The following is a 12,766-nucleotide window of genomic DNA, read 5'->3' as shown; positions in this document are numbered from 1 at the left end:
CAACAGGCCCGTAGAAGTGACGTACCAGTGTCATGACCCCCATGCGCTCCATGTCTCGGGCGGGGCTTCGGGGATCAAGCTTAGGAGTGGAGTGTCCACTGGGCGGGGAGGAGGAGGCCAGGGAGGAGGCGGTGGCCGAGGCAGTGATGGAGGCTCCGTGGTGATGCATTCGGGCCAGGTTGAGCCCCTCGAGGCTGACGCTGGCCACCCGGTTCTCAATCTCCTCCGCCCGCAGCTCTGTGGACTCCTTCTCCTCCTGTATCAGCCTGGAGAGGAGGATGAGTGAGGAAAAGTCAGTGGTCGGTTTGTTTCATTATATAATATTATTGTAAATATCTTACAGTGAAGACTTTAAACAGCAATGAAATTGGGATCATTCCCAGCTTAAACAAAAATGGTGCATCTCTTGGATTACTCAAAAGACAGGCCTGGTATCAGTAACACCGTTACAGAGTTCAGCCTTATCTATTGAAGTCTTTGGAGGTGGATTTCGGGAGATTTGCATAACTAATTCCATTAAATACCTCCAGTACAAGGCAAACTAATTAAAGGCCAAAGTGTGGCGATAAAAAGGCTAAAAAGTCAGGGTCATTAGTTTGAACCATACCCAGGGTTTCTAACTTTGTAATTAGCTGCGAGCTCAACTCCTTGGATTCATGATCACTATCTGCCATCAGGTCTGAATGAACTCTTCCCAAAAGAAACGAGGCACTTTGTCCGTTGATGGCGATGTAAATGAACAAAGACCAAAGACCAAAAAAAGGCCTTGAAATAAAAGGACCAAGTGAAAGTTGTGCCCGGAGCTATGAATACTTATCATCACAGGATAATTACAGCATTAACAAGCAAGAGGCAGATCACAGTTCCACAAAAACAGTAAGTGCATGCAAGGACGGCGACAGAAGCGTGATTTACTGACATAGTTTGGTTAGAGGCAGCGTATTTAGCCGTAGTTTAGCATATTTTGTCAGAAAATTTGAGTGTCTAGAACAGGTTTTTCCTGCTTCTGCAGTTTCTGACATTAACAGAGTGTGTTATTTGATACGCAAAAGACAGATTTTGGGTGGAATATGATTTAAGAAGCCAAGGATGCGGTGGAGAAACAGGGCAAATTTAAGAAACTTCCCCAAAAAGCGAAAGAATAGAGTTACCCACTGTGAACGGAGCATGATCCCACTACATAATATCAGAAACATTTGAAGTAATCTGCAAAAAAGGAATCCCAAAGGCTCAGCTTTCCAGGACACCATCTTAAAAACACATCAAGTGCTAAATGGATTTGGAGTAAAACGGATTAAGAAGACGATTAAAGTAAAGGAAGCAAATCAATACGTCTGGCAATTTGGCCTTTTATATTAAATTTATACTGTGACGGGCGTCAGGTACCGGATCTCCTTGTTGATGGCGTCCAGCTGCTCCTGCAGCATCATGGCCAGAGTCTGCGCGTCGGAGTGGCCGCTGGGCGAGAGCAGGTCCATGGAGCTGAACAGCGTTTCCCTGTCGTCGTCGTCGATGTCCGACATCTCCGTGTCGCTCTCGAAGTGGTGACCTCCCAGAACCCCCAGCTGTTGTGAGCGCCATTCATGCTCCCCCAGCGACTTGGCCTGTGCAGGCACAGCGACAGGCTATGAATACCAGACTAAATATCGTAACTTCTAAGGTCTGGGGTGAGAGAGAAGAGTCCACAGGCAACTGAAAATATGTCCTCTCGTGTAATCAGAAGGTGCTCTTAGTTTTATGTTACTTTTCTCACAATATTTGTAAAAATGGGACCATCCTCTGCATCTGTCTAACCTGGCAACAGGAAGTGTAGAAAAAAGGCCAGCGCACTCTGTGGATAGTAAAGTCAGACATCTCTGATTAAGTTCCTACCAGACACCCTGCAGTGGGCCAGTTCCCAGTTAACCAGCCTGTTTTAGTTGGTGCCGCTCTCTAAGAATACATGTAAAATACAGTATATTGCCTTATTCTGTCTGGACTACACCGTGACACATGACATCATTTACCCTTTGAACCAATACTTGTTGAAATAAAATATATTCAGACTCCAAAACTGTGCCCAGGAGCAGCCAGACCAAACTCTCCACTCTGTGTCTGATACTTTTAAAAGGAGATGATAGGGGCTTTATCCAGTTACTTAAGCCCATCTATACTCTCCTGGAGATAATATGTGTCTCCTATTAACCCTGTATTAACCCCACACTAGATCTGATGATACAGCAGCGACTCAGCCTCCAGTCATGGCCATGTTTCTCTCCCCACGTAGAGTCTTAATACTATAATTCACTCGGAAGTGCCTTAAAACATATGGAACATAATGCAGGATTGAAGGATTCTCAAAGGACGAGATGTTCACTGGATTTGAGCAACCTTAATAAAGGTTCATTATATTGCCATATAGGAGACTTTTAGCACTTAACACTGCACCACAGCTTCTTACTGGCTGCCCCAACATATAATTTCAACATGTGATCTACCAGCAAACCCCTCCCATAGACTTTAAAATGAAGTTCTACTATTATAAGAAGCGGTTTTTAAAAGCAGAAGCACAAAAAGGTGTAGACGGATCATACATCAGACTCACCTTGGTTTCACGCAGACCCATTCGACCTCTCCTCGGCCGGCGGATGACCTTGGCCGAGCGGTAGTGGTCCGACTGGGTCTCGGCCAAAGATCCCAACGAGAACCGAAGCTCGGCCGACGTGTCCAGATGAGACCTGAGGAACAACATTTATAAGTGACACTGCACCTAAAGACACCGGCTCTGTGCGGCTAACACTGGCAACATCTTCTGTGCCTCACATAATGAAGATAAAAGATATCCTACACCGTTAAAAACCTCCATGATACAAATCCTACACAGGGATTGTGCCTGAGCTGTGAAGCTGATTACAAAAGATGAGACAAATGTTATGGTAATGTTCACAGTTATGCAGACAGTCAACCAATCAAATCTTGTGTTTGGGTACCTCGAGCGTACCTAATAGTCACAGTGATGTGGGGAAAATGTGTACTTCTTGAAGGATCAGAGCCTGTTATGCATGCCTCTATGGCTGCAAATTGTTTGTCTGTGGAGGAGATTAAGGCTGCGACTGTCAACACATCAACACTGTAATGTTAGAACTTCATGCAGCATTAAAGGGAAGCCAGACAACATCCAAGAATAGATACGGAGAGGTCAGTGACACAAGTGTTTCTAACAATAGAGCAGAGCAAATTGTTTCATCGGTGACAGGAGCGCTACTGGAGAAGAGTATTTCTGTGTTCCCGCCTTTTATTTGCTTCCTGCTACACAAACTTAGCTTAGATCGGCTATAACCGGACGCATTTGCTGGATTTTAGCCTGTTAGCATCATCCAGCTAAGCGACTCTAGCTAAAACCAGTTCCAGAGTCAAGCATCCATGGCTTCCCTTCTTGTGTATGGGGCTCGATCGGTGCCAGACATATGTCAACATCTGCACTGTGTGCGAAGACTGACTTTCATTATCTTGTTGCACTCCCTGTCGTACGACTGCGTTGTTATATGTCGTCCTGATGTCTCACAACAACACGTGTGGATGTCGACTTCTTAGGTCTGTGTCTAAATACCTTGGTTTTATGCAGTTGCTTAATTATTCCCCACATCTCCAGCGAACTAAATCTAACTATTGTTTGGACCCATTTCTGAGGAGCACCAGACTGTGGAGCGGAGGGACTGTAAAACCTGCGATAAAACTTTATTTTCTTTGCACAGGTTGCTTGTTAATTTAATGGATAAATCACGTGTAATGTTTTTGCAGATTTTGTCCTGTTGGGAGTAAATAAGAGCAGCAGGTGATAATCCACCTAAAACAACTGACTGTTTGCTGAAACCCCTCCTCCAAAACACTGATAGCTTAGCGACGCTGAAGTAGGCAGGTGGGACTCCACATGCTTGAAGATCTGGCAAACATTCAGTCAATTCAGGGAAGATATTTAGTCTCCAATGCTCTAAAATCACATGTGGATTCATTACACAGATACTGCTGTCATGCAGAAACTTATATAGTGTAGGTCAAACACCTACGTCCACACACACACACACACACACACACACACACACACACACACACACGGCCAACCTACCTTGACAGGGTGGGTTCTGTGAGGGATCCTGCCCTCAATCTGAACTGGTCCAGCTCTGATCTCAGTTTCTCAATCTCCTCTGCAAGCTGCGTCTGGACAAAACAGTTGGACAACGCGTCATTACAGGACCGTCCCGATCGTCATGTTAGTGCACATCAACGCTGCGGAGTGGCACGGCTCGGAGCCGGTGGGGCTGATTAAATTCAAATAGCTGAATTCTAACTGACAGAGTGACACTTTCTAATGTCTTCTGTGCTGCTTATGAAATTCATCTCATTACCCCCCCCCCCAGCCCCATGCGGGTGGCTTATGAATATTCAACAACAGAGGTTTATAAAAAATGAAACCAATGCCAACAACCAACCTCATTATTTTTCTATTATTAACTACTTAATTAAAGGCAACCTCATGTAAAATGATGAAAAAGATTTTTTTTTTTTTTAAAAAAAGAGGTAATCATCATTTCTTCAGCTCTGCAACCTACTTTCTCCTGGATTGACTCCTCGTACTGTTTCCTGTAACCTTCCGAGTCTTGAATTAACATGTTCTGCAAAGAGAAGCAAAAAAAGAAAAGGTGAGAAAATCCATCCCTGACGTTTGAACTGAAGAACTGACACTGATACATTTCCATTGATCATATTTAACCTTCTCCTCCAGAGCTGCCATTCGCTCCTTCAGGTGCAGCTGGAGACGCTCGTTGGATTCTGTGAGGAGTCTGTCCACCGTGTCCGAGAGTCGCTTGTTGTGCTCTTCGTTCATCTTTTCTCTCTGCCGAGCCTGAGCGAGTAAATTACACAAATAATCATGTATTTCAAAGTCACATATAGTGGCTTCAAAAAATATTGTGCCAACTACAACCAAAGAGATTTATTTTGTTCTGAGTGGATCATTTTTAAAGGGCTAAAAACACATAAAATTAGTAATTTTTGTGTAGTAGAAATTTACTGTTTTCAGCTTTCATGTCCTGTTAATAATGTCCCATGATCAATATTGACCTTGTGACCCCCAGGTTAGGCACCACTGCTTTAAAGGGGCATTATGGAGAACAAGAAATGTCTAGTCTTGGTGTGGATGTCGTAATTAGGGGTGTTGTTTTAGTGTCGTTGCATGAGGCTGGCATTATTCAAGTCTTTCCGAATTACCTCCTGCCAGTCCTAACTCCTAATTATAATGGATAAAATATGCAGGAAACAAACAAAACTTAAAGTGACCTGCAAAGCAAATCATTCAAGATTCTGCTGAAATTTCAAAATAAAATGTACCTTAAATTTACCTTATGGTTTTGAAACTCTGATATGTTAACGCTCCACAATTTGTTTTTTGTATTTATGTTGCATATTGATATAACTATGTTGTCTCCTGTCTTTGTTTCTTTTGACAACCACTGCGTGCCTCCATGTAGGGGAAACAAGGTTTTTTAAAAAAGGTGCTCATCATTTCTTCAGCTCTGAAACCTAATTCACAAAAATAGGTAAATAACTCCTACAATAGATTAAATATGCAGGATTTTTATTACTCACAACCAAAACAAAACTCAAAGTGACCTGTAATCTATAGTGAATCATTCAGGACTTTTCAGAATAAAATATTTCGTGCATATGGTTTTGAAACAAAAATTCCACCTCGAGGTTACAATTATATTTTCACACAGTTTATTATTTTTCTCTCTCAAACTGAGCATCTAGTATTTTAGGATGATTCTAAAAAGTGTGACCTTGAAGATGCTCATGAGAAGATTTTACAAACTACTCTATCAGCAGAGTGTGTCCAACAATGAGATTTGGTGAAGTTTGATTTGGTGATGCATGAGACAATACCCCATCAGTCACAGCCGCCTCAAGCTGTCAGGCTCATACAGGAGTGGCCGCCTGGCACGACGCCTCCGCACTGACTCACCCGTAGCAGCTCCTGGTTCTTCTCCTCCAGCTGGCATTCCAAGTGCCTCATTCGCTCCTCGATGCTCCCGTGACGCTCCTCCGCCTACGGATTGGATCACAGCATAGACAGAACAAAAAGAGGGCACGATGATCTGTGTGCTTGACAGCCGACAGGGCAACAGAGAAAAGCAGTGGCAACGACACAAGCCAAAGCCTCTACCCCAAACTCAAAGATGGAGATCTATCGTTTTAAGCGGAATTTGAGAGAGAGCTGGTTGAAACAAGGAGTGACAAGGAGAAAGATGGAAGAACGAGGCCACCAAAGGACAGAATGAAAGAGGAAGAGAGCTGCTCCAGCACTGCCAAGTATGAGCTCCAGCCAGAAGTGCCATGCAGCTGTCCTATGGCGGTAGAACAGCCAGAGCAGAATCCCAGTAAACAACGCTCGCCACAAAACACTAATAAGATAAATGAATGAAATCTGCTCTCTACAGGAGTTGGCAGTAGCTGTGATGCCCTGTGGAACTACCTTCCTAAGAATGGAGTTCATGTCTTGGAGTTTAGCTTCCATAACAAAGTGATAATCATCAGGGGAGGAAGAGGAGCTGGAGTCAGACTACGTGGCCGAGGAAGAGGAGAGGGACATGTTGAAACGTCATGACATGACACCATGTGCACACTTAAAATCTACAGATGAGGGCATCTGTGAGAATGTGTCAACAGTATGTGTGTGTGATCTTCCTCCTACCTTGGTGAGGGCTGCTATCCTCTGGGCCAGTTCGGCCTCGACCTCCGGCAGCGTCTCGGCCTTCCTCATGGTCTGCTGAAGCTTCTGCTCCGCCAGCTCTAACCTCTCCTGTAGCTGCCTGTTCTTCTCCTCCATCTGCACACACACAACGTGAGCGGCAGGTTGTTCAGATTGATGAGATACCACATCCAGGACATTCTCAAATAAAAAAGAAGGTAGTAAACAACAATTGCAGGTACAAATAAATAAAGGCCAGTTCCAACAGCAATGTCTTTCAATTGATTCAGTGCTGTCAGGAAAGGAGAGGAATTACAGCTGTAATACCACACTTACAACACACCAAGTGGCAACCTCCGGGCCTGAAAAATGAAGCCATCACTGAGGTGCCAAAAACTGCAGTTCCTCAAAGCGAGTCAATCCCCATAGACTCCCATATTAAAATCTCCAACTTTACAGGAGAGATAAAATGTTTATATCTTGTTTTGGTCTCTATAGCTAATTTCCTCCTTCATGACAACTGTATGGGGGTGAATTTTTTACACATTTTTGGTTTAGCCAGGAGTTAGGAGCGGAGTCAGGCACTGCCAAAACGATGGCAGTGGAGCAGCTCACTCTGAGCTTCAAATCCGCTCTTCAGAAACCTATTGATGACGTCACGGCGGCTACGTAAAATTTAGGGACTCTGATAAAAAAATATTCATGTTATGTTGACTATCAGTTAATATATTTCATTATCTGATTTTTATGAATATTGATTTTGGCCCCAATAAACCTGTATCTGTTGGGCATGGATGGAATAAAAATTATGCATGTGCACAACGTATTTGGAATAAAACTACTCATCATTTATTTTACCCAAGATTAAATACTTATTTTTTATTTTCTAACATGCCTCTGGATGTATCTCACCACCCACAAAGCAAACATGTTGAACTTGCAATAACAAAATAGATCAGCAATAGCGAAATAAAAGTGTAGCAGATCAGAAAGCAGAGAATCTTCCTAGAATAATATGATAAAGCGAGGGAAAATTAGAAATAAAGGTCTGTTTAACTGGCATAACTAAGTTTATGATGTTTGTGTTTTGCTGGCCTTCTCCTGACACATAATATAACAAAAGAGCAAAAGGTGCTTCTTTGAATGTGAATCTCTTTTCCCTGCTGAGGTCAGCAGAGCATCATCTCCTGGTAGAAAATAGAAGCACAGATATGCGTCTTTAGTGGGAGGCCTGGCTGCTGAGAGCTCTGGCAGGGTGCCTCAGCACCTTCTTCGAAATAGCACCAACAACAGAGTCAGAATAGCAGCAGTTCTGCACTCGCCAGGAGCGACAGTGGCAACTTTGACTCAGCACATACCGGTAATTGCCCTGATTAGTCATTCAGATACAGTACTGGCCATTATAAAGACGGAACCTACCATTCAGTGGAACTGCCACCAAGTGACTTGCATTTCCTTGTTGCACGTCTCTGCCTTGCTCGGGGCTCTGATCAGTTTTAAGACTCTTTTTTTTTTTTTAGCTGGGGGTGGGGGGTGGGGGGGGGGCACGGCTTGGCAGCTTTCACCATCAGCGGCAGATGCTCTGCTCCCTAAAGCATCGGGCCTGGCAGCTCAATATACAATAATTAGACTGGAGAGGGCTGGAGCTGTGTTGAGTTGTTTTGTCCGTGTCTCACTGATATTTTCTGTCCGAACCCATATCACCATCCCATTGGTGTCTGCGATGACACTTGGGGGGTGGGGAAAGCATGACGGTGTGTTTTTGCTGCAATATCCTCCCTAGATGCCCTTTCATCCATCTTTCTTTTTTTTTTTTTTTGGGCTTTTTGCTCGCCATTTTATCTCATCACCATCCCTCTGTAACCCCCCGCCTTCCTCAACAACTCATCTTCAAACATCAGCAGCCAGATCCCGGGGTTCGGCTGCTGGCACAACAGCAAGTAAACTCATTACACAGCCAGCCAGGAAGTGTGTTTGTGTGTGGTAGCAGGGGCTCGAATCCAAAGGCTTTAGGGGTTATTTCTGTACATTTGGAGAGCGCCTCTGGAGCCATCATGTGTTTACCTTGATGATGTGCTTATAGTTGGCTACGTACAAGCCAGAGACGTTGCTTGATGTCTCCTTCCTTTGCAGCAAAGTCGACAAACGCTGCTCGTGTGTCTCTATCATTACTTCTGCTCATATTAGTATGAAATTCTCTCCGTGCTTCCAGAGCTCAGCTGGTGCTGAAAGCCCGCGCTCATGTCAATCTTGTACAGTCCAGGCAATTTATCTAATTGGCTGCGATGAATCACAAAGAATCATTAAAAAGGAGAATAAATTTCGACCACCGTTTGATCATATTGTACAGAATTACATCAATTATGAGGATGACATTGAGCCACGTGCATCAGCTCAGCTCAGAGTAAACACTAATGTAAAACCATCAAAGTTCCTTCCCCCAGTGGTAATTTCCTCTGACATTATTTGACATAATGTCAAGAGGTTTCTTCTCATTGCCAAACCTCTGTGGAGCGGCTCTGTTATATCTATCTTACACAAGCAGCTGCGTGCGCTGTTCATTCTCTTCCTGAATCCAGTTAGATTGTTGGGGGAAAAAAATGCAGCTATGAATGGTCCATTTTAGCAGCCACCTGGACCTTAAGACCAACGACCCCCCCCCCCCCAGTCACATCAGTCACAAACCCTCCTCAGACTTCACAGACCTGTCTGAGGAACGCCTCCTTGTTGGCCAACTCGTTCTCCAGTTTGTCGTTGATGTCGTGCACCGAGGTGGACTCCCGTTGGGCGCTCAGGTAGCGTTTCTCCAGCGTGACGATCCGCTCTTCCATGTCCTCCTTCTGACACATGGCCTGCGCGGGCACACACACACACACACACACACACCACACACACACACACACACACACACACACACACACACACGCAAAGTCAAGTCAATTTTTATTTCTATAGCGTCAGATCTGAGCAGAAGTTATCTCAAAGCACTTTTCATATCGAGCAGAGGCGCTGTACTACGGAGAAGGTTCAACACATCCAGGATAACTTTTCCTTATCTGACTTAACTGAACCTAACATTAGTCGTCCTGGACAACCTGTACGACAGAGCTGCTTATCAGCGGCTGTGTTAACCCCGCGTTTACCTATCTGGCCACGAGCACGTTCGTGTGAAAAATCAACTGCAGCTCTAGTTTGTAAGAAGTAATTTTGCAAAACATGAATTTAATATCTGCAAAGGCCTGATTCATATCGCTCCGTAATTTCATTACCAAAAATGACTGATAGAAACTGTAATTAATGCAGAACTTTCACAAAATGTTTTCATAATTGTGTTTAGTGAAACATGAGTACGAGGGAAGCGCGTGTTATTGGTACAAAACTTCTTCAATGATTATGGATGCTGAAATTAAAGCAGCGTCTCTCTTCATCACGTCTAGAGGCCGTCACACAGTTATTAGAGGCTGGAATGTGAAAACAAAGCGGAGCTGTCAAAGTTGACGAAATTAAACTTCTGGCACCAGATTAACTCTATACATGACATGACAGCGGCATAATCCAGACCTTCAAGCAAACCCCCTCCCCTCCCTTCTACTTCTCCTGGCTGCAACATTATCTCTGAAAGCTCTGAGAGTTAATTTCCTGTATGGGGACACAAACCTATGCAAACACATGTGGTTTCGAAAATGAATAAACCGCTGCTCTCAGTGGAAGGGTAATAACGTGACGGGCGGTCCGATAAGGCTACAGTCGCCGCCTGGGCCCTGCATCGGCGGCAAATCAATAGCAATTTCAGCCGAGGGCTACGGGAGATCGGCTTATATTTGAATCCCGTCCACTTCACTGGCATTCACCTCACAGAGATGTATATTGAATGGGCTTATGATTGGCGCCGTTAATTGCCGGTTTATGACACAGACGTTAACATTTCACCAGGGGAAAGTGGCTTTTAACTGGCTGGTTCTTTGCTTTACATGTCGACACGCCATCCTGAAGCCGCTTAAGGAGCAACTAGTGGCAGATGCAGAGACAGCTGTTTATTTTTTTAAATGTGTCCTTGAAGTGTTTATATAACCTCCTGGGCTCAATTTGCATGTGGCAAAATTTATAGGATTCACTTGCTTGTGTGTGATTGTTTGACCGTGAGGATGAAGTGTTAATAAAGGTTTCTATCGTTTGTTTTGGTGCTTAAATAAAGCAGCTTGCCTTGATTTGTGTGTGCATGTGTTTGTATACGTGTGTGTGTGTGTGTGTGTGTGTGTGTGTGTGTGTGTGTGTGTCAGAGATAAATACAGTCATAGAGAGGGAGGGAGAGTGGATGCAAATAGAGGCTTTTTTTTTTTTTTAGCTTTTCTTTGATGTCTCTGTTGCAACTGTTATTCCCTTGCAAATGTGTGTGCCTGCTTCTCCCTGTCCCCAGTGTATGTTTATGTTTATGTGTGTGTGTGTGTGTGTGTGTGTGTGTGTGTGCGTGCAGTAACCTCTTTGATGTCCCTCTGGTACTTGTTGTTCATCTCCTCCGACTTGATGAGGTCCTTGCGGGCGGTCTCCAGCTCCTGCTCCACCTCGGAGACCCGGGAGGAGAGGGAGGACATGCGCTCCTTCATCTGGGCCAGCTCGTAGTTCTGCTTCTCCAGCAGGTCCTGCAGCTCCACCACCTGGCTCGCCTCGTGGGCCGACTCCAGAGAGCCATTTGACAGACGCTGGAGGGGGAAGCGGGGGATGAGGGGATAGCATCATCAGCTTGAGTTTGACAGCAAAAATCTATCTAACCTCTTCTTAGAGACGTGACATAGTGAGGTTGTGGACCTGTTGGGGTTTTGTAAGCCCGTATGAGCTGGACAGAATTTGGTGTAGTACCGTCAGGAGTAACGAAGAGCAAATCAAAAATCGTGCGTCTTAAGAAACTTTGCCCTTTGCACCAACATCTCACACAGATCTCTCTCTTTCAAAATGTCTTTTAACCTCACCGGTGCTAAAGGTTAAAGGCATCAAATTATGGAAACAAGTCAGTTTAGGGTTTGAAAGCAGGAAAAAAACAGACACATTATCAAGATGAAAATTAACTGGATGGAAAACAACTTTCTGATTTCCAGTCATGCCCCGGCTTCCCGCGGTGCGCTGAAGAGGGCCTTGACAAATCAGTCTTGCTCCCACTTCACATACTCCGCTCTCCTTCCGATAGTAAGGCTCTATTATATTCAGGTTCAGGAGCTCAAGGCCGCGGCTCTTCCCCTTGTGCTTTGATTTTTTTTTTTTTTTTTGGATGGTGGCAAAGACTGGTTGAGAGAATCACTTCAGACTCCATTGGAGAAATTGCTTTGACACTCGCATTAGTAATATGATTAGGTTTTGCTGAGTTCTCACTCCGTGCAGCTCCCTGGGTCTCTGCATGAGGTAGATTAATGAGGGGGGAAGCCGCAGAGATGCAACTTACACAGAGGTTCAGAGCCCAGAATAACACCAGAAAACAACTTGCTAAATAACAGTCCCACTGAGAGCCTGTTCTTTACACTCAAATGTATTTACTTTAAAGTAGGTGTAAAGAAAGACTGAGCTGAAGTGATCTCTTCATTCTCCATCTTTCTCCGCCCCTCTGCTGCATCAGGCCCAGCTGCCCGTCCTCGACAATCTCGTCTGCGAGGACGAAACCGACCGGGCTCCTCCCGCCTGCTGCCTGTGATCGATGATTCACCCCGAGCGGCGAACACGACCCTCTAAATCACACCACTCATTTTCATACCGGCACCCCAGCACTGTGCTGCTCTCATGAAAAGGACAGACTTGCCCCTCAGATAATACAATATACAACCATGTAACCGTGTATAACCCATCACAGTGCTGAGAAAGTTTAAATGAGCAATCTTCCATTCAACCTGCAGGAGTTTAGCTTAAGCAACATGACCTTTTAAAAAAGGGGTCAATTCAACCAAATTACCCAAAAGTCTAACGCCACTCAGATATAATGGAGGTGAACAGATCTTCTTTGTGGTTTTCGCAGCAGAGATAAATTACATTTTTACGTTTTTTCCACAAACAGTA

General features: G+C 44.5%; 1 protein-coding gene across 8 annotated transcripts in view; it reads right to left on the bottom strand.

Moving 5' to 3' along the window:
- The window catches only part of ppfia2 (PTPRF interacting protein alpha 2), a 152,716-nt gene that overhangs the window by 19,698 nt on the left and 120,252 nt on the right, over nucleotides 1-12,766 (bottom strand). For 6 of the 8 annotated variants that reach the window (XR_008826424.1, XM_056367275.1, XM_056367277.1 and 3 more), the window contains 11 exons: nucleotides 11,206-11,427; nucleotides 9,433-9,579; nucleotides 6,731-6,865; nucleotides 6,512-6,598; nucleotides 6,002-6,085; nucleotides 4,751-4,882; nucleotides 4,590-4,652; nucleotides 4,106-4,197; nucleotides 2,585-2,717; nucleotides 1,387-1,604; nucleotides 26-266 (listed from right to left, as the gene is read on the bottom strand). Coding sequence is in view for 7 of the 8 variants with exons in the window: in XM_056367275.1 (XP_056223250.1) it covers nucleotides 26-266; nucleotides 1,387-1,604; nucleotides 2,585-2,717; nucleotides 4,106-4,197; nucleotides 4,590-4,652; nucleotides 4,751-4,882; nucleotides 6,002-6,085; nucleotides 6,512-6,598; nucleotides 6,731-6,865; nucleotides 9,433-9,579; nucleotides 11,206-11,427 (1,554 nt within the window). In the remaining variant the exon portion in view is untranslated. The remainder of the gene's footprint in view (nucleotides 1-25; nucleotides 267-1,386; nucleotides 1,605-2,584; nucleotides 2,718-4,105; nucleotides 4,198-4,589; nucleotides 4,653-4,750; nucleotides 4,883-6,001; nucleotides 6,086-6,511; nucleotides 6,599-6,730; nucleotides 6,866-9,432; nucleotides 9,580-11,205; nucleotides 11,428-12,766) is intronic. The other 2 variants (XM_056367279.1, XM_056367281.1) reach the window with 1 other exon arrangement.

Source organism: Seriola aureovittata, chromosome 22 (assembly GCF_021018895.1).
Source record: "Seriola aureovittata isolate HTS-2021-v1 ecotype China chromosome 22, ASM2101889v1, whole genome shotgun sequence".
Lineage (NCBI taxonomy): Eukaryota > Metazoa > Chordata > Actinopteri > Carangiformes > Carangidae > Seriola > Seriola aureovittata.
The sequence above is the reverse complement of the archived record's forward strand: the minus strand, read 5'-3'. Positions and strand labels throughout refer to the sequence as shown.